This window comes from Cibotium barometz, chromosome 25, assembly GCF_041138505.1.
Source record: "Cibotium barometz isolate CiBa-2024 chromosome 25, ASM4113850v1, whole genome shotgun sequence".
Classification (NCBI taxonomy): domain Eukaryota; kingdom Viridiplantae; phylum Streptophyta; class Polypodiopsida; order Cyatheales; family Cibotiaceae; genus Cibotium; species Cibotium barometz.
Window position 1 is genome coordinate 44,299,517 of NC_141070.1, and position 25,900 is coordinate 44,325,416.

Genomic DNA, 25,900 nt, shown 5'->3' on the forward strand with positions numbered 1-25,900 from the left:
TTGGTCGTGATGCTTCTCGATTTGAGAAGGCATACGATAGAGTCGATTGGGGTTTCTTAGAGGGCACTATGCTTCGCCTGGGCTTTGAGCCAGGTTAGATTAGAGGGGTGGCGGCTTTGTATTCCACAGCTCGTAGCCAGGTGTTGATTGCAGGAAGACGGGGGCCGAGTTTTGAGCTGACCAGATCAGTCTGTCAGGGGTGTCCTCTCACCCCGTTTCTTTTTCTCTTCTTTGCTGAGGCTATGAGCATGTATTTGACGGAAGAGGAGGTTGGTTTGAGAGGACTCCAGCTCCCAGTCCGGGGGGAGGACCTGCTCGATGCTGAGTTTGCTGACGACACGGGTTTTGCATGGCCAGGAGGCCAATCTTCTTCGGGCAGAGCAGTCGCTCCAGGTTTTTAGTGCAGCTTCGGGAGCGTTGATCAATTGGCGCAAGACAGTGGCCTTTTGGATCAGTAGCGCTCCCACTCCGACATGGAGCCCAGACCCCGGTTTTAGATGGATTCCTCCTAGCACAGCAGTGCGATATTTGGGATGCCAGATTGGACTAGATTTGTCACCTGAGCAACAGATTGCCCCGCTTCTTCTGAGCATTCGGAAGAAGCTTTTGTACTGGAGTACAGCTCGGCTATCCTTGGCTGGGAGGGTGGTGGTGCTTTTAGCGACCATGTGGTACATTACGTCTTGCTGGATCTTCTCGAGCTCTTGCATCAGCCAGGTACAGAGGCTGATCAGGAACTTTCTTTGGTCTGGGCGGGACGGTCAGCCAGCCCGGGCAAAGGTTGCTTGGGCAGTTAATACACTTCCGCTGGCCCAGGGAGGCTTGGGCATTATAGATCCAGTCGATCAGAGTAGAGCCTTATTGGGGAAGCTTATTGTTCGGGGGCTGCTTCCAGGCGCTGAGCCTTGGAAAGAGATTCTTTTGCAGCGGCTGCTTCCAGGCGCTGAGCCTTGGAAAGAGATTCTTTTGCAGCGGCTGCAGGCTCGGCTCCCCCAGCAGGGGGCACTTGGGCACCCGAGATTCGATGGATCTTCATAGAGATGAGGAGGACATGCCTCAGTAAAGGATGGGAGGACAGATTTGCCTTGAGCATCCTGAGAGCTTGGGAGCTACTGAGACCGGGGCTCTCTCAAAGACCTCCTTCTTGTGTTGAGGAGCGGGCCAGACAGCCGCTCATCTGGAGCCCAGCGGTTCGCACAGAGCAGGGTCATATGCTGGGTTCTCAGCCGTGTCTAGCCTGGGGACCTTTGGCGGCAGGCCTAGCACGTAGCTTTGGAGACTGGCAGGCCTTCTGCAGTCTCCCAGAGGAGATCCAGGTGGAGAGGCTGAGTCACTTCAGAGGGGGGTTGATTATGAGGGATGACATTCAGGAGGCACTCACAGAGGAGTGGTTCACGCCTCTCGAGCTAGTGGCCCCACGGTGGATGGGAGCCTTTACTCAGTTGGAGATCCTGATTGCTGTCAGAGCTTGCACTGAGGATGGCAGATGCCTCTACTATGAGATTCAGGATGAGGGCACACTTCAGAGAGTGGAGGTGGAGTCGCCTTTGGTTGCAGAGTGCACCTTTCAGAGGATACAGGTAGTGGCCGCCGCTTCTCGGAAGTGGCATATTGACCCAGACCCTGCAGAGGTGCTCCCGGATTGGCGCATATGGGCATATGCAGCACGCCCCTTGGCCCGGCTCCAGTGGGACCCTGATGAGTACGAGTGGCATGATCCTTATGCATCCCTTGAGGCCACAAAGATCACCTTTTTCCAGTATATTGTTCGGTTGGGGCGACATATTTTGACGACGAGGAGGATGGTCTACCGTCTCTCCAGCTGCAGCGGGGCACTGGCGGCTACAAGGACTCTCACAAGAGTTCTTGGAGGATTTTTGGGCCCGGCTCTGGGCTAGTCGACAAGCCCGCAGGATCTCGACTTTCCAGTGGCTAGTCGCCCACAGGGGCTCAGCAGTTGGCACCTGGCTTGTCTACAGCGGTCTTCCGACGGCCTGCATCCGATGCGGCCACCCTATGGAGTCACAGAGACATTGCCTATGGGACTGCCCTCAGGCGCAGCAGATTTGGCTGCGGATGCTGCGTATTCTGGCCCCCCTCTCTCCAGAGGGTATGTATACGTGGGGTGCCGCTGCTTGGTCGACTTCGTCAGGGCCTGCTATGGGCTATGAGACGGAGCAGGACAGCCAGGCCATCAGATTCATTAGGGGCCAGCCTCGCCTTGCTCCTTCACCGGATTTCTTGTCCGCCAGTTGGACACAGGAGAGGGATCTACGATGGGAGCTCCTCAACATCCTCACCATTTGGTTCACCTGGAGGGCCCGGTGCTTCAGGGCCTTTGAGGGGAGACTGGAGCCACCAGCAAAGACTGTTCGGGGGATTTGGCAGGAGTTGATCCACACCCTGCGAGGACAGTATGACCGCATCCGGGGCGACTCGAATGAGGCGATCTTGCGATGCCAGGCCTTTCACACCACCTGGCGCAGTGGCCCCTTCTATACTCTACACGCGGTTCTTGTGAGTAGGAGAGGATCTTTTGTAGCCCTACTGGCGTTTTTATATAACTAATGAAAGGATCTTTTCTCGGAAAAAAAAATGATATGCAACCTAGCTAGCTCCATCCTGTACCATACTGGGGGTATAAAATGGTATACATCAATGAAGGGGGTGTCCACAGCTCCCTGAAGAACATGCCTGGGTGTGCTCTGAAGCGAGCCAATCGCTCCGCACCCTCTCTGTATGAGAGAGGGAGAGAGAGTGTGTGAGAGAGAGTGAGTGTGTGTGAGAGGGGCTGCCTTGAGCAAGGTTTAAGCCTTAAGGAAGGGAGACAAAGTATGTATGAGAGAGGGAGAGACTCGAGAGAGTGTGTGTGAGTCTTGAGAGCTTAGAGGGACCCTTATAGCCCACATCTAGAGACTCAAACAGACAAAAACGGGCAAATCCAGAATGGTCAGAAATGGGCATAATCCAGAAATGGTTTTTTTTTTTTTATCAACTATGCCCAGACACCTCGAGCGAAGCCTCGAACACCTTGGAAGACTTGTACACCTCAAACGCCTCTAACGGTTAGAGGCCCGCCTCATAACAACTATGCTCTCCTCTATCTTAATCATGTTTATTCAGAATCTTGTTCTTAATCAGGGGCTGTGGATGAGTACAGCAAGGCTATCACACATGCACCAGAACAACTCACCACTAAAGGCAATGTCAAACTGGTCTATAAAACCCATTGCCTTGCTTGCATCATAATCACCATGATAGGCTTCAAACTTTACAAATTTGTCACCTCCTTTAAATTCTTTAAGCCTCTTGGCATGGTGACCCTCATCTTCTAGCTTTCTCTTCCCCTTATCCAATGGGGCAGCAATAGGTGCATGCACATGACCCTCACAAGAAACACGTGGCACGGAGACATGTGCCCTATGCAACGGTGATCTGTGCAAAGGCGGCCTCCCAACACTTGCATTCACATAAGGATCCTTGCATGAGAGTTGTTCACCATACGGTGGCATGAGTGGCAAGTGATACATAATCAACTTTGGCTGTCCCACCATTATGCACGACTTTCAACCCATGACGGGGCTCATCTCTAGCCAACTCAAGGTCACCGTGAAACGTTGCACTGCTGAAATGAAACGTTGCTGAAACGATTCATTTTGGAATGCAACGTTTCACCACCGAGAGGTGGCCAGTGAAACGATGGACCGAAACAATTATATACATAAAATCTGAAGGTTGGGTATGGTGCCAAAAGAGCTGAAAGTATACACACCAACAGTTCAATAATCAATCAATCATAATCCTCAAATTGGTGGAAGAATTGGACAACCAATTTGGGGGTTTTGCCCAAACCGGAATCAAACCGGAATTTAGGGGTTTTACCCAAACCCTCAAATTGGTGGAAGAATTGGGCAACCAATTTGGGGGTTTTGCCCAAACCGGAATCAAACCTGAATTTAGGGGTTTTACCCAAACCCTCGAATTGGTGGAAGAATTGGGCAACCAATTTGGGGATCCAAATTGAGATTTGCTCAAATTGGGCAACCAATTAGGAAATTTTGTCCCAAATTGGACAAAACCCCCAAATTTGGGCATCGAATTGAATGCCCATGTCATGTGCACAGTGTGTATCTACCGTGTGCTACACGCACACAAGACTAGCTTCGAGGTTTGGGGAAGCTTGGAGGTAGGCAGGCTGATTGGCGAGCTGAGTTAGGGATAGACTAACGGGCAGGCACCCAAGTGTGGACGCCCGATGACCGGCCAAGAGCCTATAAAAGGGTGGCCAAGGTTAGTCATTAGTCATATAGAGTCTCGCATGTCTTTGTGAGAGCTCTATGGTCTAGAGCCTGGATCTAGTGCAGACGTGCACCTGCTTTACGCAGCCGAGGCGGCCGGCAGCAATCTCGAGGCCCGCGAGGGTAGCTTCGTGGCGGTATGGGACGTCGCGAGGAGGAGATTGGTCGGTACGTCAACCTAGTTAGCTCAGCTCGTGGCTCGGTGGGGACAGCCAAGACTGTGGGCTTGCCCATGGCTGTCATGGTTGGGAGGTGAGTCAGGCCTGCACCCCCATGTTTGTTTGTTTGTTTGCAGGTTTCGAGTCTCGTACCAAGAGCGTTCCACGAGGAGATCCGGTGGGGAATTGACAGTGGTATCAAAGCGTGCCTCGTGAACGAGCAAGTCGATAGGTAGAGAAGATGAGGTCGAAGAAGAGGTATGAGTTCGAGAAGCTTGCTGTTTTTTCTATGCATGCTGCTGTTTTTTTTCAGTTAGTATTTCATCAAAGAAACCCGTGATGAGGGTGTAGGTAGATGGTAGGGTTATTTTGCTTTGCAAGAAGGCTGAAGATTCGTGTTTGTGCAATCGCATGAACTGTTGAGAGAAAACAGAAATAGAAAAAAAAAAGCATGTTCGTTTGCTTTTGGTTGAACGCGCGAGAGAGAGAGAGAGAGCGAAGAGAGATGTGAATGTTTTGAATCGTGGCAGTGTTGGTTGTGGGCTACCGGGCGTTGCAGGCAGGTAGGCGTTTAAGCAGGCGGCCAGGTTGGCGGCCAGGCCAGGCCTACATAGGCGGCCCTGCTGGCGAGCGCCTGGGTTTACGCAGCCAGGCGGCCAAGCCAAGCGTAGGCTGGCGCAGGCCGGCTGTGCGAACACAGGCACCGGCAGAAACGCATCTAGCAACAACGCAGGCAACGGCGGCATACTAGCGGCGGCGACTTTAGCCCACGCCGGCGACGTTGGCGCTAAATCCAAGTGGGAAAAAAAAAATCCAAAAAAGCATTCGCCAATTTGGGACGCTTTTGGTTTTTTTTAGTTTAACTTTTTTTCAAAAAGTTTAAAGGTCCCCTCTAAGGTTTAAAGATGTGTTTTTTTTTAAGAAAGCAGAATATATATATCCATATATATATATATATATATATATATATATAAAACACAAAAGCAAAAGCTCAAGTAGCTTTTGGGGAAGGTTATATAAACCCCTTAAGTGGGCTTCTTGCCACACATCTCTCAAGTTTTCAAGCTCTCAAGCTCTCAAGTTCCCTCGCACTTTTATTGTGCAAAGATCGAATTTTCTCTCCACTTGCCCTCTTCACGATGTCGACCCAAGAATCGGAGTTGGAGCCCCTTGTCGAACGCGAAGGCTTCCCGGCTACCGATGCCGATCTTTTTGACGATTATGTGTCAAAATCAGATTTCTAAGAGTTCAAAGTTGCTCTCGAAGCTTCTTCTTCGGAACGTCAGGCACAAATCGCCGCCCAGATGCAAGCTATGCAGAACTCCATCTCTCTCTTGACCACTACCCTCTCTACTCTTTCGGGTATGGATATCTTGGCCTCTGCTTTAGGCCCCAATATTACTCCGGAACCGTTCGGGAGCGAGCAAAAGCAACGTACCAAGAAGATCGTGGACACTTGGCTACATAAGTGACAGGTCCATTTTCAGTTTCATCCATATGATGATGGAAAAAAGATCCAGTTAGCAGCAGGTTTCCTCTCAGACAAAGCTTTGCTTTGGTGGAAGGAACTCAACCCTAAGCCAACAACTTGGGCACAATTCGAAGACATCTTCAAGAAGGAATTCCTCAAGAAAGAGGATGATTATGATGTTGTCGCCCGGTTTACAGCTTTGACCATGACCTCGCAGCACCTCACTTATGAGGTCTACCTCCAGAAGTTTAGAGACTTGCAAATGAACGCTACAAAGATGGATCCCACTACTCTTTTGGGGTTCTTCGTAGCTGGTTTACCAGACTCATACCGTTTAAAGGTTAAAAATAACAAATGCAAAACATTGGACGAGGCCATTCATTCAGCTCGTATCTATGATGATACAATGGTCTCTTCCAAGTCGAAACCCGTTACCGAGCAGGGGACCAAGCATAAAAGAAAGTTCTCTACACCTATGGCTAACACGACTGAAGGAAAGTCTTCGGACCAACCTTCGAAGAATTCAAGTTCGACACCAGCGAAGAAGAAACGACTCCTTAAAGCTTTGAAGCTCAAGGAGGAGGGACGTTGTTTTATCTGCGAAGAAAAAGGACACATGCGTAACGAGTGCCCAAAGCAAAAGGGTGCAAAGACCAACGCAGGACCCAAGCCAAAGGCAACTAACCAGTTGTCTTTGACAGGTACGTCAGTTACTGTACTTTCTCGCCCTAGTACATGTTCTGATTGTCTGTTCAACTCTAAAGTATTTGGCTTGCATGATCTTCTCCGAGTTTATGGAGAAGTGAATGGCCATAGAATTCACATTCTTCTAGACCCTGGCAGTTCACACAACTTTGTTAACTACAAACTTGTGCAGAAATTGAGTCTTGATACGACACCCAGCGATCATACCTATGAGGTACGCCTACCTGCCAGAAGGCAAGTATGGGATCGAAATGTGGAGATGCTTCCAATCTAGATTAAGGACTACAAAGATACTCTGGAATGCTATGTTATGCACCTAGAAAATATAGACTTGTTATTAGGGATTGAGTGGTTTAAGACTCTTCAAGTCCAGATCGATTGGTCTAGTCATATTTTTTCTTTTCAGCACAAGGACACCCAGTATAGTATTTTAGGTGATTGTATACATCCCTCTCTCAGGGACCTCTTGTAAATACAGTTGATTTTGAAAATATAATGGATTCTTCTTTCTATACCGCTTTCCATTGTATATTGATTACACTTTCTTCCTTTCTCATCCCTTTCATGGATGTCAATGAATTAAGTGTGTTTGAAAGCAAAGAATTACAGAAGATACTTGATTTGTTTCAAGATGTATTTCCTAAGGAACTGCCATCGGGTTTACCACCTGAAAGGGCAGTAGATCATCGTATTGACTAGATCCCTGGTGCCCATCCTGTCAGTATTCCACCTTACACGATGAGCCAAACTGAGGAAGATGAGTTGGCTAAACAACTCGAAGATTATTTGAGGATGGAACAGATCCGTCCAAGTAAATCACCTTGGGGTGCACCTGTGTTGCTTAGGAGAAAGAAGGACAACACCTAGAGAATGTGTATAGATTATAAGAGATTGAACAAGCTGACAATTAAGAACCGTTATCCTCTCCCTAGATCAGATGACCTGATTGACCGGTTAGCAGGAGCGAAATATTTCACGAAGATAGATTAACGTAATGGCTATCACCAGATATGTATTCATGAAAGGCATGTCGAAAGAACCGCCTTTCGGACTAGGTATGGCCATTACGAGTTTCTCGTATTACCTTTTGGGTTAACCAATGCTCCAGCCACTTTCCAGCAAATGATAAACGAAGACTGAAAGAGTGAATCAGATTTTGGAGGATATGCTTCGAGCATATGTATCCAAAAGACAGAGTTCATGAGAGGATTATCTTCCTATGTTAGAATTTGCATATAACAGTACTAAGCATACGAGTACAGGTTTTAGTCCTTTCATGCTTATGTATGGTTTTCAACCTAGATCACCTGTTACAATAAGATTCTCAGGACTTCAGCATGATGCAGCACGTAATTTTTTGCAAGATATGCAAGAAATGTTACAAGTTGCGAAAGAATCTATCAGAAGTGCTCAAGACCGAGATAGGTTTTATTCTAATAGACATCGTTCACCCAGAGAGTTCTCTGAAGGAACGATGGTATATTTTGCGAGTTCCGAAAGATTTCGAGACTTTACGAACAAGTCGATCTCCGAAATTATCCCCTAGATACTGTGGACCATTTCGTATTACACGAAGGATTGGTTCAGTTGCATATGAATTGGATTTGCCTTCTCATGTGAAAGTTCATCCTATATTTCATGTTAGTAGACTTAAGGAAGTACTGGGTGGAACAGACCAGTTAGTTACTGTCTCTTCCTTCTACAACCCATGGTAATTCTGATTGTGATATTCCTCCTCCATGAGATGCAGCAAGCTCATGGTTGGGAGGTGAGTCCACGCCTGCATCCCCATGTTGTTTGTTCGTTGCAAGTTTCGAGTCTCGTACCAGGAGCGTTCCACGAGGAGATCCGGTGGGGAATTGACAGCCCATTTCTGAAATTTGGGCATCGAATTGAATGCCCATTTCTGAATGTTGAGAAGATGGGCTTATATCCCAAGGCACCAGATGTGTAATTCTCAAAAAAATGAAGATCTCACATATATTAATCCAGAGTGTGTGATTTTTGTATGTTTTTCTCATACTTAATAGAAGTCTCTTTTTGCAACAAAAAAATAAATAAATAAATAAATAAATAATAAAAAATCTACCCACCCTGAAACGTTCTACATTTCACTCCATGCCTGAAATGTTTCACCAACGTTTCGCGTTTCGCGTTTCAGGGGAAGTGAAACGCGTTTCGCAGTGACCCTGAGCCAATCCATAGGCAAAGCATGGCGGCTAACATGCCTATCACTTTCCCCATGAAAGACTGCATCACATGTATATTTATATCATGTTTGCCACTCTCTTTGCCATGTACAACCCTTTCTTTTCCCAACCCATGTTGGGTGGAGGCTTGCTTGGAAGTCATGGAAGCCTCATCTTTGTGCACATAAGACTTCATCCTGGGAGACATAGCATTACCTGTCTCCCCATGTGAGGGTTCTTTCACACAAAGTTCCCCTACATTGCCCTTCACCAAGTCTCCCATGCGTATAAAGTAGTTGAGGGCTACCTCTCGGGGATTCATTCCCAATTCCTTCGCCATGGAATCCATAGTGTGTGCCACTATAGACTCGGTCTTTGTGGCCCCCATAAGTTTGTGAACTTATGGTTTATCATAGAGCATCTTGAGCTCTTCTTCCCTGGCACGAAACTACCTTTTGACACGGTCAATCTCTGCTTTCAATACATTTGGGTCATCCTCTTGCATCTTCTCTTTACCTCGGGAAGGCTGTCCCACATGTATTTGCCCCTCTACATAACCTGCATGCATATGCTTATTGCCCAAAGCTTCAAAAGCATGAGTACCACTTGCTTGGCCATGTGAACTAGCCCCTTGACCACCCATAGTGTTTGACGGTTGTTTGCATGGAGCCCAATGCCCAAACGATCGTTTCCCCACTGAGAAGAGGAAAACAACCGTGCTCTGATACCATTGAACCTACACCAGCTAGGTGTGAACATCCTTGGGCACCGTCTTGTGAACAATACACGCGTCAGCACTTAAAATGTAAAAAGCCACACTGCACAAAACAACTGAATGATACATCACGGCACAAGATAATCTACAAAAGAGACAAGCACTACACAATACACCCCCTCACTACTGGAGTATATTATTGGACTATTTAATCTGTACAAAGTTCCAAGGGCTTGCCAGCAAAATAATCCAATGCAATGCAAATATGAAGACAAGTTACCCAAACAAAAGTGTGTCGGAGTAGACTATCAATGCCGGACTCGTTGAATGAGTCAAAGTGACCTGACCACCAGCCTCATACATCTAGGGCTGAGTGAACACGTAACTGCCGTTCCGAGACGACGCGCCCTCATACTAGAGCCTGGCTCACTCAACTCACAGAGACCGAGTGCAAGTCTTCGGGGCATGACTACACAAACAGGTACTCATACGGCACCAAGTACACGAACAGGCACTCGGTAAGGAACTGGTACTCAACAGGTACATGGTTCTCGTTGCCGGTACTCAAACACGTACACGGGTAGATCGAGATGCAGCAGGTACAACTGATGCTAACAGTACAAGTACAGTTTCTGACTCAGCACGTACAGAGCAAGGGCACTGTAGGTACAGGTAGGTGCAGCCAGTACACAGCAGGTACAGGTCAAGGTATAGTAGGTGTAGTCAGGTACAGTAGGTACACAGTCAGGTTCTGGAAGTACACCAGGTACACAGTCAGGTACAGCATGTACAGTAGGTACGCAATCGGGGTACGGCAAGTATAGTAGGTAGTCGTGTCCTGCAAGTACAGTCCGGCACTGCACGACTGTGGACCTATTGTACCCAACTGTATACCTGCTGCACTCGCAGTACAGCATGTACAGTAGGTACGCAGTTGGGTACTTACAGTACCCGACTGTATACCTGCTGCACTGGACTGTATTACCTGCTGCACTGGTACTGCGAGTGCAGCAGTTATACAGTCGGGTACAGTAGGTCCACAGTCGGGTACTGTAAGTACAGCAGGTACAGTGCAAGTGCAGTCAGGTGCTTCAAGTACAGAAGGTACAGAGAGTAGTACCGCAGCTGGCAACTGTACGGCAGCCAAGGGAAGCGCATGGAGCTGTAAATTTGCATACAAAGAGCATAGAGGTGGTGGGTAGGAGGTGGAGCCTGGATGGGTCCAACGTCCTAGTGCCATGTCGCACTGCCCACCTTAAAATATGGTGGGCACCTCCCTTTAGTGCCACACACATGAATGCTTGATCACTTGGTCAAAAGGGGTGCCCACATGCATATTTGGTTCCCTTGGGCCCCGGGCACTAGCCAGTGGCCGGTGCCTGCCTTAAATGAATTACTTACCACCTATTCACATGCCACAAACCATGTCAAAATACAAGGCATTTGCACGGTTCACGGGTGGGCATCCCCTGCTCGTGAACTCAACACATCATAGCACGCAGTCACACAAAAACAAGTCACGCGAAAACAATTTCAAGCAGGCAAAGATGCATGCATATGCATTATGCAATGGATATATCTCCTGTTCCTAGAACCTGTAAATAGCGTGGAATTGGATTCGTGGAAAGCCTAAACTGGGATCCCTGACAGTGGGTTCCACCTCCTGGCCACACTACGCGTGGCACAAGGCCTAGCCTCTCATAGGTGACGTGAGCCCTAGCCTCAATACACACAACACAAAGCTCCCTGGCCTCCCATACCTTGGCACAAAATAAGGGAAGACCGCTTGGGCAGCCAAATGGTGAGACAAGAGCCCCCACCCACCCCTCAAAGGGTCCCAACATCAGGTTCAGCCTAGAGACCGGTCCCAAGAAGTGGGACGGTACCAGCCTTCCCAATTCCCCCCCCACCCCAGCGGCGGCCTCTCTATTCCTCTCTAGAGAACTCCTACCGACTACTAGCAGCCGCTGACCTTGGGAAAAGCTGCCATTTGGGTACCATCACTTCTGGGAGCCTGTTGCAATGACGATTGCTACTTCCCCGATGAGAGCCCTGCCCCCGGAGTCTCCAAGTAGTCCCCCCAAGGTCATGGGGCCCACAGACTACAGCTTCTTTAGATGCCTACCAATGATGCAAGTGACTTCACACAGAGACTTCGGCCCCTCTCAAAGTCTTGTCATCTTTCACCGATCCAGACCGGCCAATCCTACCAGTGGAACAGTGATCTTCTCCTTCCCAATATGTCACAAGTAGGGGAGAACTCCCGGAACAATAATAGACCAACACTTCAAATACTAGACAGAGTATGGAAAACACAACGAAAGAACCATAATAACACCGCACTGAGCTAGAACGGCCGGCCCCCGTAGGAACTTCTTTATTCACACCGAAGCTTTTACAAGATACCAAGGTGCGGGTGCATACAACACCCGATTTTCCACAAAGCATCAACAAATCTCTTGCTCTTGCGCCAAGATACAAACACAGCACCAAAAGCCAACCAAAGAAACTGCCTCAAAACAATCCCATAATCAGCCCATAAACTGTCCATAAAACAGCCCGGTTCGGAGCCCAAAACAGCCCCGAACTCTGCGCCAAAGCAGCCCCAAAACAGAGCCATAAACAGTCCCAGAAGAGCTCTCAAATCAGCCCCAAAAAACAGTCCATAAACAGACCATAAATCAGCCCCAGAAGAGCTCTCAAAACTGTCCCAGATTCCTCCCAAAAACAGTCCCAGAAAGGAGTCGATCAGCCCTGTCAGGTTCTAGGAGAAAGCGACTAGCCATGTGGCTGCTCTAGAAGAAGTCGACTAGCTCTGTGGGAGGTTTGGAAAAAGTTGACCAACCCCTCTACCTTGCTTTAACAAAGTCGAGTAGCTATATTTGAGGTGCTTTTCCCTTTTTGCCCAAAACAGGTGAACTTGCCCAAAAATATCAACTTTATGCTTTCCTTGGCTTGTACTCCAAGTTCTAGCCCAAAAATATCAACTTTTATGCTTTTCCTAGCTTGATGCCCAAGTTTCATCTAGGCACCTCCTTCTGTCCACCTTTCCATGCCAAAAATAATAATGTCTAGCCCCACCAACTTATAAACATTATAAGTCACTTTGATGAATAAAATCCCATGCTGCTTTTGCTGTGTGGCTATCTTTCATGCCCAAACTTTGCCGATAGATGCTTCAGCTTTCTTTTGTGGAGAATCCCCGTTCACACCTTGGTTCCACTCAGTGTGTGAAACACTGGTCAAGACTGGTGAAGGGACCAAATGGTGACATTCCCTCCATCTTATAAAGCAATTGTCCGCAATTGTATAAACTTGATACCATTGAGATATCCTTCAAGAATAGCACATGCACTACCAATCCATAATATTTCAGCCATAAATCTAGATCCACGATCCCAAATCAGATACGCGCACAAGAGCCAACCAACCATATCAAGAAAGAAACTTTATCCATATCCAGAGTCAATAACTCTGATAACCAGACACAGGCACAAGAGCCAATTGTGTCCCAAATATCCATGGATCCATATGCCAATATAATAAGTAGGCAAGCACAAGAGCCAACTATGTCCCAAATATCCATACATTCATAAGTAGCTTTAAGTACCTTCAAAAGAAAAGTAGGCACAAGAGCCAACTGTGTCCCAAATTTCCATAAATCCATAGGTAGCTTTAAGTACCTGCAAAAGAAAAGTAAGCAGAATACATAGCCACAAAACATCTTGCCATGCCATTGGACTGCATAAGGGCACCACCCCTATGATCCATACGCATGTCCAAGCCATATGGTTCACCAAGGCAACGACCCTTCCATGAAACCATTCATGCTCGCCAGGGTTTCCCCTTCCACGAGACTTCACTCACCAGGGTTACCACCCTTCCATGAGTTCACCAAACACTCACCAAGGCTACCACCCTCCCATGAATGAATGCATCCAAAATTGGCATAGACACAGTCCCTTGCCAAAGAGATGTTAGATCACATGACTCTCGCCGCAGACATAAGTCCCCAACCAACAAGGCGTCGTGTCCACTCTACCACATGCACTCCATGTCGGTACTCAGAGCATGCACTTTGGAGGAGAGGTGGACTCAAGTTCACCACATGCGCTCTGTGTTGGTACTGCGACCGCACACCTTGGTAGAGAGGTGGGCTCAAGTTCACTCTACCACGTGCACTCCATGGTGGTATTCTGATCACAAGCCTAGAAGGAGAGATGGGCTCAAGTGTAGAACATAAGATGAGAATGAGTCATAGGCATAAATATCCTAGTTCTCCATAAACATTTTTGCCACACACAGAGAGAGTTTTACAGGCATTTCGGCCGATAAAAGAAGTCCATAGAAAAAAAATCATCAATCCATGAGATATCCATGAGTTCCATAAGTCCACTGCATCCCAAAGGAGCCAAAAACATACTCCATCCAAGCAAAAGGATCCAAAGAGTTGTATATAAAGCTCAAGAATCACCGAGCCAATAATAACCATATAGATGCGTCAAACCATCATTTATGTAAAGATATGCCAGAAACTGTCCATAGCCCTTAGACATATCCGTAAGAAAAACCATATAAACCATGCTTTTCAACCATAATGTTTACCTAAAACAATTCAAGACAAACAAACAACACATGATTCTCCTTGTAAGAGCATACAAGGGTTAAGTGTGCAAAAACATTACAACAAACTGTGAAAAAGCATCAACTTTGCAAAACTCAAAGTATACTTGGCTTTTCTTGCCAGGTTCATCATGAAGCCAAAAGAAATATCTCCTTAGCATACACGAGGTATCTTGAGATATAGCTCCATATAGCTTGCTCGTAAACTTGATTTATAATCCATATGGGAAGAGTACTGAACATGGGCACATAAAGCCAACCCCATATTCCGGATAAAATGTCTGAATCCATAAATCCTTAGACCAAGCTATCTACTGCTCATGCTCATGACTGCTTCCATAAGCTCAATAGCAAAACTATTGGTCAGTGTAGTCCCCACTTCTGATCTTTTCCCTTTCTCATTGTTGGAAGGAAGCCTCTTGCTTCCGAGAAAGTCAAAGCTTTGATACCAATGTCACAAGTAGGGGAGAACGCTCGGAACAATAATAGACCAACACTTCAAATACTAGACAGAGCATGGAAAACACAGCGGAAGAACCATAAATAATACAATAACACCGCACTGAGCCGGAACAGCCGACCCCCCGTAGGAGCTTTATTCACACACAAGCTTTTACAAGATACCAAGGTGCGGGTGCATAGAGCACCAAATTTTCCACAAAGCATCAGCGAATCTCTTGCTCCAGTGCCAAGATATAAACACAGAACCAAAAGCCAACCGAAAAAACTGTCTCAAAACAGTCCCATAAACTGTCCATAGAACAGCCCGATACGGAGCCCAAAACAGCCCCAAGACAGAGCCATAAACAGTTCCAGAAGAAATCTCAAATCAGCCCCAAAAAACAGTCCATAAATCAGCCCCAGAAGAGCTCTCAAAACCGTCCTAGATTCCTCCCAAAAACAGTCCCAGAAAGGAGTCGATCAGTCCTGTCAAGCTCTAGGAGAAAGCGACCAGCCATGTAGCTGCTCTAGAAGAAGTCGACTAGCTCTGTGGGAGGTTTGGAAGAAGTTGACCAGCCCAGTAGAGGGTATGGAGCAAGTCGGCCAGCCCTATAGAAGGCATAGAGCAAGTCGGCCAGCCCTGTAGGAGCCATGGAGGAAGACGTCCAGCCATGTGGGAGCTATGAAGGAAGTCCACTTGCCAAACAGCCCTCTACCTTGCTTTAACAGAGTCGAGTAGCTATATTTGAAGTGCTTTTCCCTTTTTGCCCAAAATAGGTGAACTTGCCCAAAAATATCAACTTTATGCTTTCCTTGGCTTGTGCTCCAAGTTTTAGCCCAAAAATATGAACTTTTATGCTTTTCTTGGCTTGATGCCCAAGTTTCATCTAGGTGCCTCCTTCTATCCACCTTTCCATGCCCAAAATAATAATATGTCCAACCCGTCTTTAATGATATGTTAACACACCAACTTATAAACATTATAAGTCACTTTGATGAATAATAAAATCCCATGCTGCTTTTGCTGTGCGGCCATCTTTCATGCCCAAACTTTGCCGATAGATGCTTCAGCTTTCTTTTGTGGAAAATCCCATTCACACCTTGGTTCCACTCAGTGTGTGAAACACTGGTCAAGACTGGTGAAGGGACCAAATGGTGACACAGTAAGAGTAGCAACAGAGCGAGAGTGGAGTCTGGAGTCTGTCTCCTCCACCATTCATGGATCGGTGATAAATCTCTCTTGTAACCTAGCGAACCTCTCCTTAACGAAATTGTCACTCACTTTTGGTCCTTGGCCCGCATGAAGCTTGAAGGATATGGCCATGAGAACCAAGATGGCAAGCTCGAGAACTCTAGTTTGGAGGTGATCCTCTTCATCTACCTCCATGTATCATCAAACGTCCCCCTCCCCCCCCCCTCCTCCTACAAATACCTCTACTGTGATAGTTGGAGCCCAGCACATGCATACAGGCCAGCGCGAAGTGGGACCACATGGAGCACAGGATCAAGGAACACCTCGTACATCTGCGCACCAGGACATACTGTGACTACTTGCTATCCAAACCCTCGCCCAAGTCTCCCAGGGTGGAGTGCAACTCCGATAGATCTCGCCCCACTAGAGCCCTTTCATGCGGATGGTTTCACGGATTGGGCAGCCTACAGTGCTGCTCTAGGCGGGGAGTCCCTCCCAAGGAGCTGGAGAAAGCCTTAGTGGGAGGCTCTATCGACATTCTCTTTCTACAGGAGCATCACTTGTCAACTGGTCATATAGGCAAATGCGAGAAGATTCTGCAAAGCAAGACCCACGCTTTTTGATCACCTGTCTAGGATCTTGGGCAAAGTAAGTATCTCAATCAACGGAGTAGCTTCTTCTGACGGTGGTGGACTCCGCCACCATTGTCCCCAGGAGGGCACAATAGGTGAATATCAAGCTTTCAGAGGACCTTAGGCCTCCTCAATAACTTCATGGCAAGTCAAGCGGACTTCCGAAGCATAATTTGACACAACCTCCCTCAGGCTAATTTTTGGTATATGAGGGGGCAACTTTACTATGCTAGAGACCACGGCGGATAGACAAGGTGGTGGCCAAGATAACGTTTCTAGTGCAAAGCTTGCAGCCTGGGAGGAGCTTGTCCTCACCATCAGGGGACAAGACCCTTGGCATCTCCCGGAGTTAGGCGTAGCACGGGGAGTTTGAGATTCTCCAGACCTAAAGACAGGGGGTGGCAAGGGGGTTGGGGACGGCTCATGTTCATGCTGCAAGGCAAAACCCCATGAAGCCATATCACATCGTAAAACTCATGTAAAGCTTCAATGGAGATGGTGATCCCATCCAACATGTAGAAATATCTGAGTCGAGTTGTGAATCGTGTGGATCCATTGATGAGCTCATGAAGATCCATTCATTTTCCCTAACATTACATAGGAAGGCACACCAATCATATAAAACTCTAAAGCCGGAGGATAAGGTCAATTTTACTCAGCTTAAGAATGTACTTGTGGATGGCCGAGGTCAACTTGTCGACCGTCATGTTTTTTACATGCCTTTCCCTAGTTTCTAAGTCATGTCAACTTGACACTCAAAATGGTGCAGCCAAAGATGGAGTCTTATTTTCTTCGGGATGGGGTAGTTCCAACATGTTATCTTTGATTTACATCACCATCTTCAGCACACCTCCAATGTAGTTGATCTCGTTAAGAGCACATAGTCATGCATTCTTGGATCTCGTACTCCCTTCTTGAAGCACGACAATAATTGTTCATTAGTCAGCCTTTCCAAAAGCTTACATCGAGAGTTCAAATGTTTGATACAAGAGACATAATCTCTCATGGACTCATGCTCTTGTTGTTTGATATTGTAGAGTAGTGCCACTGGGCTCCACTTATCACCGCTTCTCGCAAAGCCGGCTTAGCAAGATTAGCGCAATTCTCCAAGAGGCAGCGCAGACCAGACTACCAGCGTTTAGATAGCGGGAGAGGAGTTTCCGCCATTTTCCAAAAGGCAGCCATGACCAGATGATCAGTGTTTAGAGAACAGGAGAGGAGTCTCCGCCAGAGCCTAGCCTCCCTTCATCGCTTATAGGAGCGCAAACCAAAAAACCGATCTCCTCAAGTAATCGCTGTAGAAGAAGCCGAACAGGCCGCTCGATACTTGGCTTTAGTCGATGGAAGCATTGCCATAGGCTGCTTTTTACTCGTCCATGAAATTGCTCCTGATCCAAGAATAAAACAATACCCTGTAGCAGACCGTCGGGTATCTGCATCTCCAGCCCAACCGGAGTCGCTCCAGCCATGTAAAGTGCCCCCTCTCCATAGAAAATACCAAAATCCTTGGTACCTTGCAAGCACTGCAACACTCGGAGTGCTGCCTAGGCGCCAATGAACGTCCAAAGGTGCATGCATGAAAGCACTGAGAGTTCCCACCACAAATACACAATCAGGCCGTGTCAAGCAATCAAATCAAGGAACCAACCAATTTCATGTATCTACACTTGGATAGGGACCAAAAGAGGAGAGTTTGATGCCAGGATCCATAGGGGAAGTGATGGGCTTATAGTCTGTCATTCTGAAAGCTTTTAACAGCTCTGTAACATACCACTGTTGAGAAATGAATATGCCATCTAAGCGTTGAAAAGTCTTCAATCCAAGAAAGAAGTGAAGCAACCCAAGATCTATCATCTTGTTGAATATGGAGAAGCCTTACTGCACTGATCCACAACCCTAAGCTTGATTAAGAACAAGATGCTAATTAAACATATACAAACGCGCCTCATTTAAGAGCGGGAATCAAATGATCATAAGGGGAAGACACTTCTCCTCTGGCTAGCTTCTCTGTGAGGAGAAGGCTATCTCATACAGGGGACGGGAGGGGAGGGGAACAGCCACATAGGTGGTCTGTAATGCCAAGTGGGGTCACCACCTCTATCTGTGAGAAACGGGTCAGGTCTCCAAAGCCTCAAGAAAAGCTTCCTGCCGCTTCCGCATGCGGTCAGAACCTCCCTGTAGCTTCCCCCTCTGACCGCGGAGGGTGTGAATAATATCGAGCCATATGCTCCTGATGGACTTTGTCGGCGGGGTGTGGGTACCCTCGATGGCCTCGCTGCATCCAGCTCGCCAAATGTGCCAGGCTGCTATGCTACTAAAAATCTCCCATCTCTGGCATGACCTTGGTCGCCTGTAGTCTGTAGGTGGGTTGTGACTGGTACTGCCGAAATACGATGGTGAGAGACCTGAAGGGCTAGCCCTCCCCCATCCTCCTCATAAGCCCTGACCACTCAAGCCTCTGTGGCCCAGGCGATCGTGCCCCATGTAATGATCCGGGTCTCGGAAGCCGCCCTCCACAAGCTCCCAGTGATGAAGAAACATGGAAACCGGAAGCCCATCCTCACTAGGCACTTGCCCCTAGGGAGTGCCTGCAAAGCCTCTGCAATCTCCTCAAAAGACAAGGGTGTCATCAAGAAACTCCGGAGAGTCGATGAGAGCACCTCATGAGTATGTTGCTCGACCCTCGCTCTCGCACCTTGCACCTGAGGGGAGTGAGGCTCTGCAGTGAGGAGGGAACTGAAGAAACCAGTGGCTATGGTTGGAATCTGGGGCAGGTCGGAAACAATGATGTCGTCCAATCCTCTAGCCTTCTGCATGCCATTCCTCCGGTGATGAGGCCTTGTCATTGCGAAGAAATCCCGTGTGCCCTTGTCACCGGCGTGAGTCCAGAAAGTCATGCAGGCATGAAATATATACTTCATTCTCCTCTCCTCTATGGAACTGATCTCAATGTGGGATGTGGCCATCTGAGCCTCAAAGATGCATGACCTCCTTTCCCCTTTGGTGCTCGAGTGACATACGTTCTCGATCGAGCTCTCGTTGGTGCTCCCGAGCGACAAGTTCAGCCTAACGCCGGTCTTCTTCGATCCTACGTTGGGCTTTCTCATAGACTCGTCTATCTGCTTTTTCTTGTTGCTTTCTTGCTTTAGCTTTTGCTTTTTCTTCTCTCCATCTAGCCTCGTCTTCTCTTCTTTGTTGTTCCATATGAAAGAAGAGGGAGATGTAGTTGGAGGTTGCTAGAGGCGGAGGAGGATGTGCTGCTGTTGCCTCCAAGAGTTGGAGGCGCTCCATAAGAAGCTGGTTCTGAGCTCTGAGTAGAGTTATGGTGTTTGCTGTAGTCAGAAGAGCAAGGTCTCCTTCGAGGGAGACGTCTTCCGACTAATGGGTACTCTCCTATGTAGACATGATATTGAAGTCGATGGTCGTGCCAGAATGCAATCTAACCATCCAAGGATGCCCTCACGCTAGGATACAGTGTGTGTGGACAAGCTCAATCTGATACTAATGTAACATGCAGCGAAAGTCTTCGTAATTTGAGGTCCGTAGGCTGAATGCTGTAGATGTTGCGTTTTACTGAATGAAGGCTAAATTGCTCAAGCATTGATGCTCTTATATGCTGATGAGGAAAACGTTGAAGGCTGATGTGCTGAATTCTGCAATCGCTTATGCTCCTTGTGCTGAAGGCTCCAAGCGTTAAGCGTTGAGTGCTTCAAGGCTGAATGAGATATGAATGAATGAAAGGACCACATGCTCAGCTATTTATATGGACAAGGGATGCTGGTCGGCTGGCTACAGAGCTGGCCGACTGCACTTGTCTTGGCTAAAATATATAAATGATGTAAAAATGCCCAATAAATGCTGTAAATTATGGGAATAATACTAGATAAATTCTGATGACTGCTAGATGAAATCTGAAGGCTTCTGCAATGGTCTAGATGGCCTACATGCATATGGGATGAATGCTATGCATAAATGCACACATGTCCTGATGCAAACTCTAAGGCTTCTACTGACTCTACATACATGAATGCATCTCGTCAAGTGGGTTAAGGGACTTGGACTGACTAACTGACTGCCTGTCTAAGGCTGAGAATGACCTACGTAGCTCGTGCCTGACTTATCCTGGACTGAGGATTACAATGGGGTCACGGCGTACGACAATTATCATCCTAAAAGGTACTAATAATGTACAATGTTGCATGATGAGCCATCTTGTCACCATGCACTACAGTGCAGAGTGCATGTGACAAGTTCACTCAACATTCCTGGCATGGCCTGTTCAAGAAATCAAACACGAAGCTGAGGATGAGCTCATCTGAGTCTGAGTCTGATGGTCCGATAGAGTATGCGAATCACACCACAAAGGACATGTTGCATGCATATGTCTCTAAGAGAGAGACTAATCAAGAGGAGTATCTCCCATTAGTAGAGTTTGCTTACAATAGCGCTAAGCATTCTACTACTAAGATGAGCGGCGAGCCCTTTCATGCTAGGTTAGAATGCATGAATCAAAGATCTATTGTGTATTGAGAAGTCAGCAACAATAGACAGTAGAATAGGGTTACATCTCTTGTCTTTTGTGTGTTTGCAAGTTAAGTTAGATTAGCATTAATCTCTCTTGCTTAGAGTTAATCAAGATCACTCTTATGCACGCATGTTACAGCAAAGAAATCACACTTTGAATCATTTGCATGGAAAGAAATCTCTCACCATTTGAAACACCTTTTTTACATGCTCAATAAATATGCTCCTTAGAACTAATGTAGATCATGCTATCATCCAAGAAAACAACCACAAACTTTCCTAGATATGGCTTGCAGAGATTATTCGTAAGCACCATGAAAGTGGCTAGTAAATTGGTCTATCCAAAAGTCATAATTTTGAACTTGAAATGCCCTATATCCTCAAACCTTATACGCACTTTATGAGCACAAAGATCAGTGCTGCTTGGGCCTCTTTCTTATATATGAATAGTCTATCAAGACCTAGAGGGACTCTTTGGCAGCCACACACACTCCTCGCTTTTCTTTCTACCATGCTACACAGGATTTTGCAACAAAAGGGTTGGAAAAGCTCTACCTTGGGCAGTGGACTGCCAGCTCTAGGAATCTCATGGTACTATGCTGATGCACCCCCTAAATTCCTTTACTGGAGCTTCACTTTCATTGACAAAGTCACTGATGAGTGATAATTAGAGTGAGGGAGTCCTAGGCCTCACACCAAACATCCTCGAGCAGAAACACAGACACATGATCATAAGGAGGCATCGAGATGTGCCACAGCCCCATCCATGAGGCAGACACAGCACCCTTTTCACCCACAACACCAGATGCGCATGCAGTGCAGGAATAGAAGAGGTGAAAGCTTGAAACCCAGAATTCCAAAATAAAAACTATGTTCTTTACCTGATGCAAACAGTCCAAACAATCAAGACACCAAAGCTGCAACCATTTTTATGATCATGCCATTGCATGCCAGTATGCAGCAGCCACCAGCATCTTTTACAAGATCAACAACTTAAATACATACATAAAGGGTTAAAATTTTTGCTGCCAAAAACAAAACCATCGTGCTTTTGCTAAAACAATCGGATGGCCGGGTTCGGAACCCCAGTGTGCACATGAATAGGCCAGATTGAAAATTTCAAACAATCTTCATGGCACTCCATAATACAGAACAAAAAAAATATTGCAACTAACCTTTGTCCAAAGGCGGCCTTACTACCACAAGCATAGTAATGACTCCACCAGGAAGCTCACTAACAGGCACTCTGGACTCAGCCAATGTCTTGTTATTCTCCAAAATCTTTCCCGCATTTATCAGCTTTATGTCGCTTATTGTCCGAGGAACATTTCCCTTCTCTACAAAAGAATTTACTGCTCATGGTAAATACACGGACCAACTTAATACCACACCTTTTGTAAATGAAGTACAAATGATGCTGCATGAAAAAACTTGCAAGTTGAAGAGGCTCCATCCAACCACTCCATGATGCATGTTATGGACTTCATGCTTTCAAAGCCCTACAGATGTTGTGAGGTGCACGTATCTGCATGACTATAGGCAAGCCACCATAATGACACTAAGAATTTCTGGCTTTGATATTTGCATGTTAACCAATACCTGATGCATGTGTTCAAGAGATATCCAGGGCTGGCTCATATGGGAAACTCATGTCGATCTTAGAGCACAGAAAACAATGAACAAAAGTAATTCATAGCCGTTACTAACTGACCCCCCATGGTAACAAGCACACTGCTGACCACCCATGTTGACAAGCATACTGTCCATACACCCCTCTCCATTGATTGTAGATGAAGGGGAAAAATTCCTATTGATGTTCCTTTAACCATAGGCAAAGTTCCCATTTAAGCACTGATAAAAGAGGGGAAATGTGGTACACACCTGTTGGCCATCGCGCAAGGATGCTCTCTTTCAAAGTGGCCACAGAGGTGGCAGGTGCATAAGTGGTGGGTCCAATGTCCGTGCCATCAAAGAGGCGAAATTTGAGCTCTAATGGTTCCTCTGCGGCCATCTGTGTGACAGTGGTGACGACGACGATGCTGATGACGATGATGCGGGTGCTGGTGCTCGCAGGGCGGCAATGGTGATTTTGATGATGACAGCAATGATGCTGTGTCTTTCACATTGTGCATTTATGTGTACAGGGCAGCCAATGGTGATAACGAAGACGATTATTACGATATGATGAAGGCGGCTACAGAGAAGAAGAAAATGATGGATCTTTGTCAACAAGTTACACCGTACATTTTATATGCTTTCATGCTTTTTTGGGCACTCTCATAGATCCATCGGCGTTAAGGAAATACCATGATTCGAAGCTTCGCTTAGATTCTAGAAATGTTTTTGTTGTTCTGCCAGAAAAGCGCACAGACCCATCATTCAAGAATCAATGCCAGAATAAGAATGGCAGCCGCATGATTTACCGCTCACTAGACCCTAATTTTGGTTAAGCATCGAAGCGTAGAGCTTGGCCTACCTCATAGACAGCGAGAAATCTTCATACATACTCCGATCTCAGGAGGCGGAAAAGCAAGAAGAAAAAATCCATGCAGTTCGCCTCATCAAAAAAGCAGAGCAGGTGGAGAAAAGCAAGTGAAAGGGTTGCAGATTAAATCGGTGATCCAAGAGCCTTAGAAATACAGCAAGAATGAGGGGGATGGAAAGCCTGATGAAGAAGAAGAAGACGATGGGACCAGCCATTTGGTGTTTTATTCCAAGGGTGGGACTAGAAACGAATCAAAAGGTGGTTGTCCACAAGCTTATTAAATCACATAATTGAAATCTAATCTGCCCCGATAGAGAGAGAGAGTGTGTGTGTGGCACCATACATACTTCATGTAGTGAAAATAAACCTAACTAAAGATCATGCTATGTTGCCAATAGGGATAAGTGTGTCTCCTCCTCGTTTATATCTACCTCCCATGGTGGATGTCTCAGGAGGATCTCTCAAATCTGAAGCTATTGTGCAAAAGGGCACTTGGATTTGGTGGGTTGTAAAAATCTGGCATGATATAGTCAGGTGCCCTCTCCAATCTAACTCCTGGATGGTGTGGTGTTTCGGACATCCCTTCTGTTTTCAATGTGCATTGCCTGATGTATCTTGTGAGATTGTCTAGGGTCCTATGGTTGTCACACCAAGTGTCATCCACCATGACCTGCTAGAAGAAATAAATGATAGGTGGTTGTGAGGTGTCCTTAGCACTCTCTACAATGAGAATCTTCATGTCGAGGTAGCTTCATCACACAAAAGTCATAGGCAATCTTGATCCTGGTAGTTAATGACTCGGGACAATGGGGCAAAACCATCCCTAAAGTGATAATGGAACCTCCCTTGTATCTCACAGAGTACACTAAGCATTTGAAAAGGTAGTCTTCCTCTATCTCAACCTCCCAATCCCTCAAGCATTTGAAAAGGTTGTTAATGAAATGGGCCAAAATCATCCATGAAGAGACAATGGGAACCTCCCTCGTATCTAACAATACTACACTAAGCATTTAAAAAGGTAATCTTCCTCTATCTTAACCTCCCCATCCCTCGAGCATTTGAAAAGGTTGTTAATGAAATGGCAAAAATCATCCATGAAGAGACAATAGGAACCTCCCTCGTATCTAACAATACTACACTAAGCATCTACAAATGTAGGCTCCTCTATCTCAACCTTCCCACCAATGGAGCATGCCCTATGCTCTCCTAGTCTCCACTCTTAAACAATGGAATGAGACTCAAATACTCTCACGTAGTGGGATGAGGCTAAAATACTCTCACACAATGGGATGAGGCTCAAATCAGTTTAATCACTATCTACATAATGGAGCATGCCTTATGCTTTCCTAGTCTCCACTCTCAAACAATGGGATGAGGCTCAAATACTCCCACATAGTGGGATAAGGCTTAAATACTCTCACACGGTGGGAAATCACTATCTACATAATCCACATGTGACACAATGTTAACAAAGATAGTTATGCTATTAAATGAAGTCATCAGTTGTTATCCATAAAAAGTTCTCCCAAAATAAATAGATAGTTGTGCTTTTAAATGAAGTCATAGTTGTTATCCATAAAAAGTTCTTCCAATAAAATTGAAGCTTCATGGAAAGCTATAGTGGGTCCAACCATGTGTTGTGGATATGTAGTTAGAGAAGGTCAAAGCGAATGAGCATGTTAATGTCATATCTAGTGAGGGGTGATAGCGGTGCATCTTCATTGTAATGAAATAGTAGTAAATGATAGCCCATGTAACAAGAGCCATCGTGCAATCCTAGGAAACCCTAGCATAGGATGCCCTACTCTACAAGCTACATGAATGACTGCAATTCAACCCTAGTTAGCTTGTCCCAGAACAATGAGGCCATCCATTTAGTGTGGATGAGAAAGGAATTAAAAGAAATTATTTAGTAAGGTTGTGGTTGTCCACAACCTTACTAAATCATATAATTGAAATCTAATCTACCCCCAAAGAGAGAGAGAGAGAGAGAGAGAGAGAGAGAGATGTATATATATGATGTATATACATTATATATACACGAGAGAGAGAGAGAGAGAGAGAGAGAGAGAGAGAGAGAGATGTATATATATGATGTATATATCACCCATGGGAACTTGGAAAAGAAAACAAACAGGGGGAGCTAAAGTGCTCCTGCAAATAGTACAAGGACACCAATTGGCCCCAAAACGCAATGCTCCCCTTGCGGTATTTCTTTACTTAAACAAAATTTGAGTACATATTACAACTCGTAGAATCCTCTAGCAATAGGATCCCTCGAAGCTTTTCACCCAAGACTTCCAAAAGAAAACTCTCGTTATCACAGCAAAACATTCTATAGAGAAGGCACACCTGTACGACACCTCCCTGCTTGAAAAGGTCTTCTCCATCACTATCATGGATCCCACAACCCTTTCCTAAACAACAGTAGGGATGTACTAAACCACATGTCCTCCCCTATAGTCAT

General features: G+C 46.3%; 1 protein-coding gene across 2 annotated transcripts in view; it reads right to left on the reverse strand.

Moving 5' to 3' along the window:
* Nucleotides 1-23,658, reverse strand: part of LOC147624602 (membrane-anchored ubiquitin-fold protein 3-like) — a 61,886-nt gene extending 38,228 nt beyond the window's left edge. The window contains exons 1-3 of one of the 2 annotated variants that reach the window (XM_086819619.1): nucleotides 23,425-23,658; nucleotides 22,830-23,299; nucleotides 22,124-22,285 (exon numbers count right to left, since the gene is read on the reverse strand). In XM_086819619.1, coding sequence (XP_086675745.1) covers nucleotides 22,124-22,285; nucleotides 22,830-22,959 — 292 coding nt within the window. In that variant the 5' untranslated portion in view covers nucleotides 22,960-23,299; nucleotides 23,425-23,658. Of the gene's footprint in view, nucleotides 1-22,123; nucleotides 22,286-22,829 lie in introns of both variants that reach the window. The other variant, XM_086819618.1, reaches the window with a different exon arrangement.
* Between the last annotated feature and the right edge of the window lie 2,242 nt (nucleotides 23,659-25,900).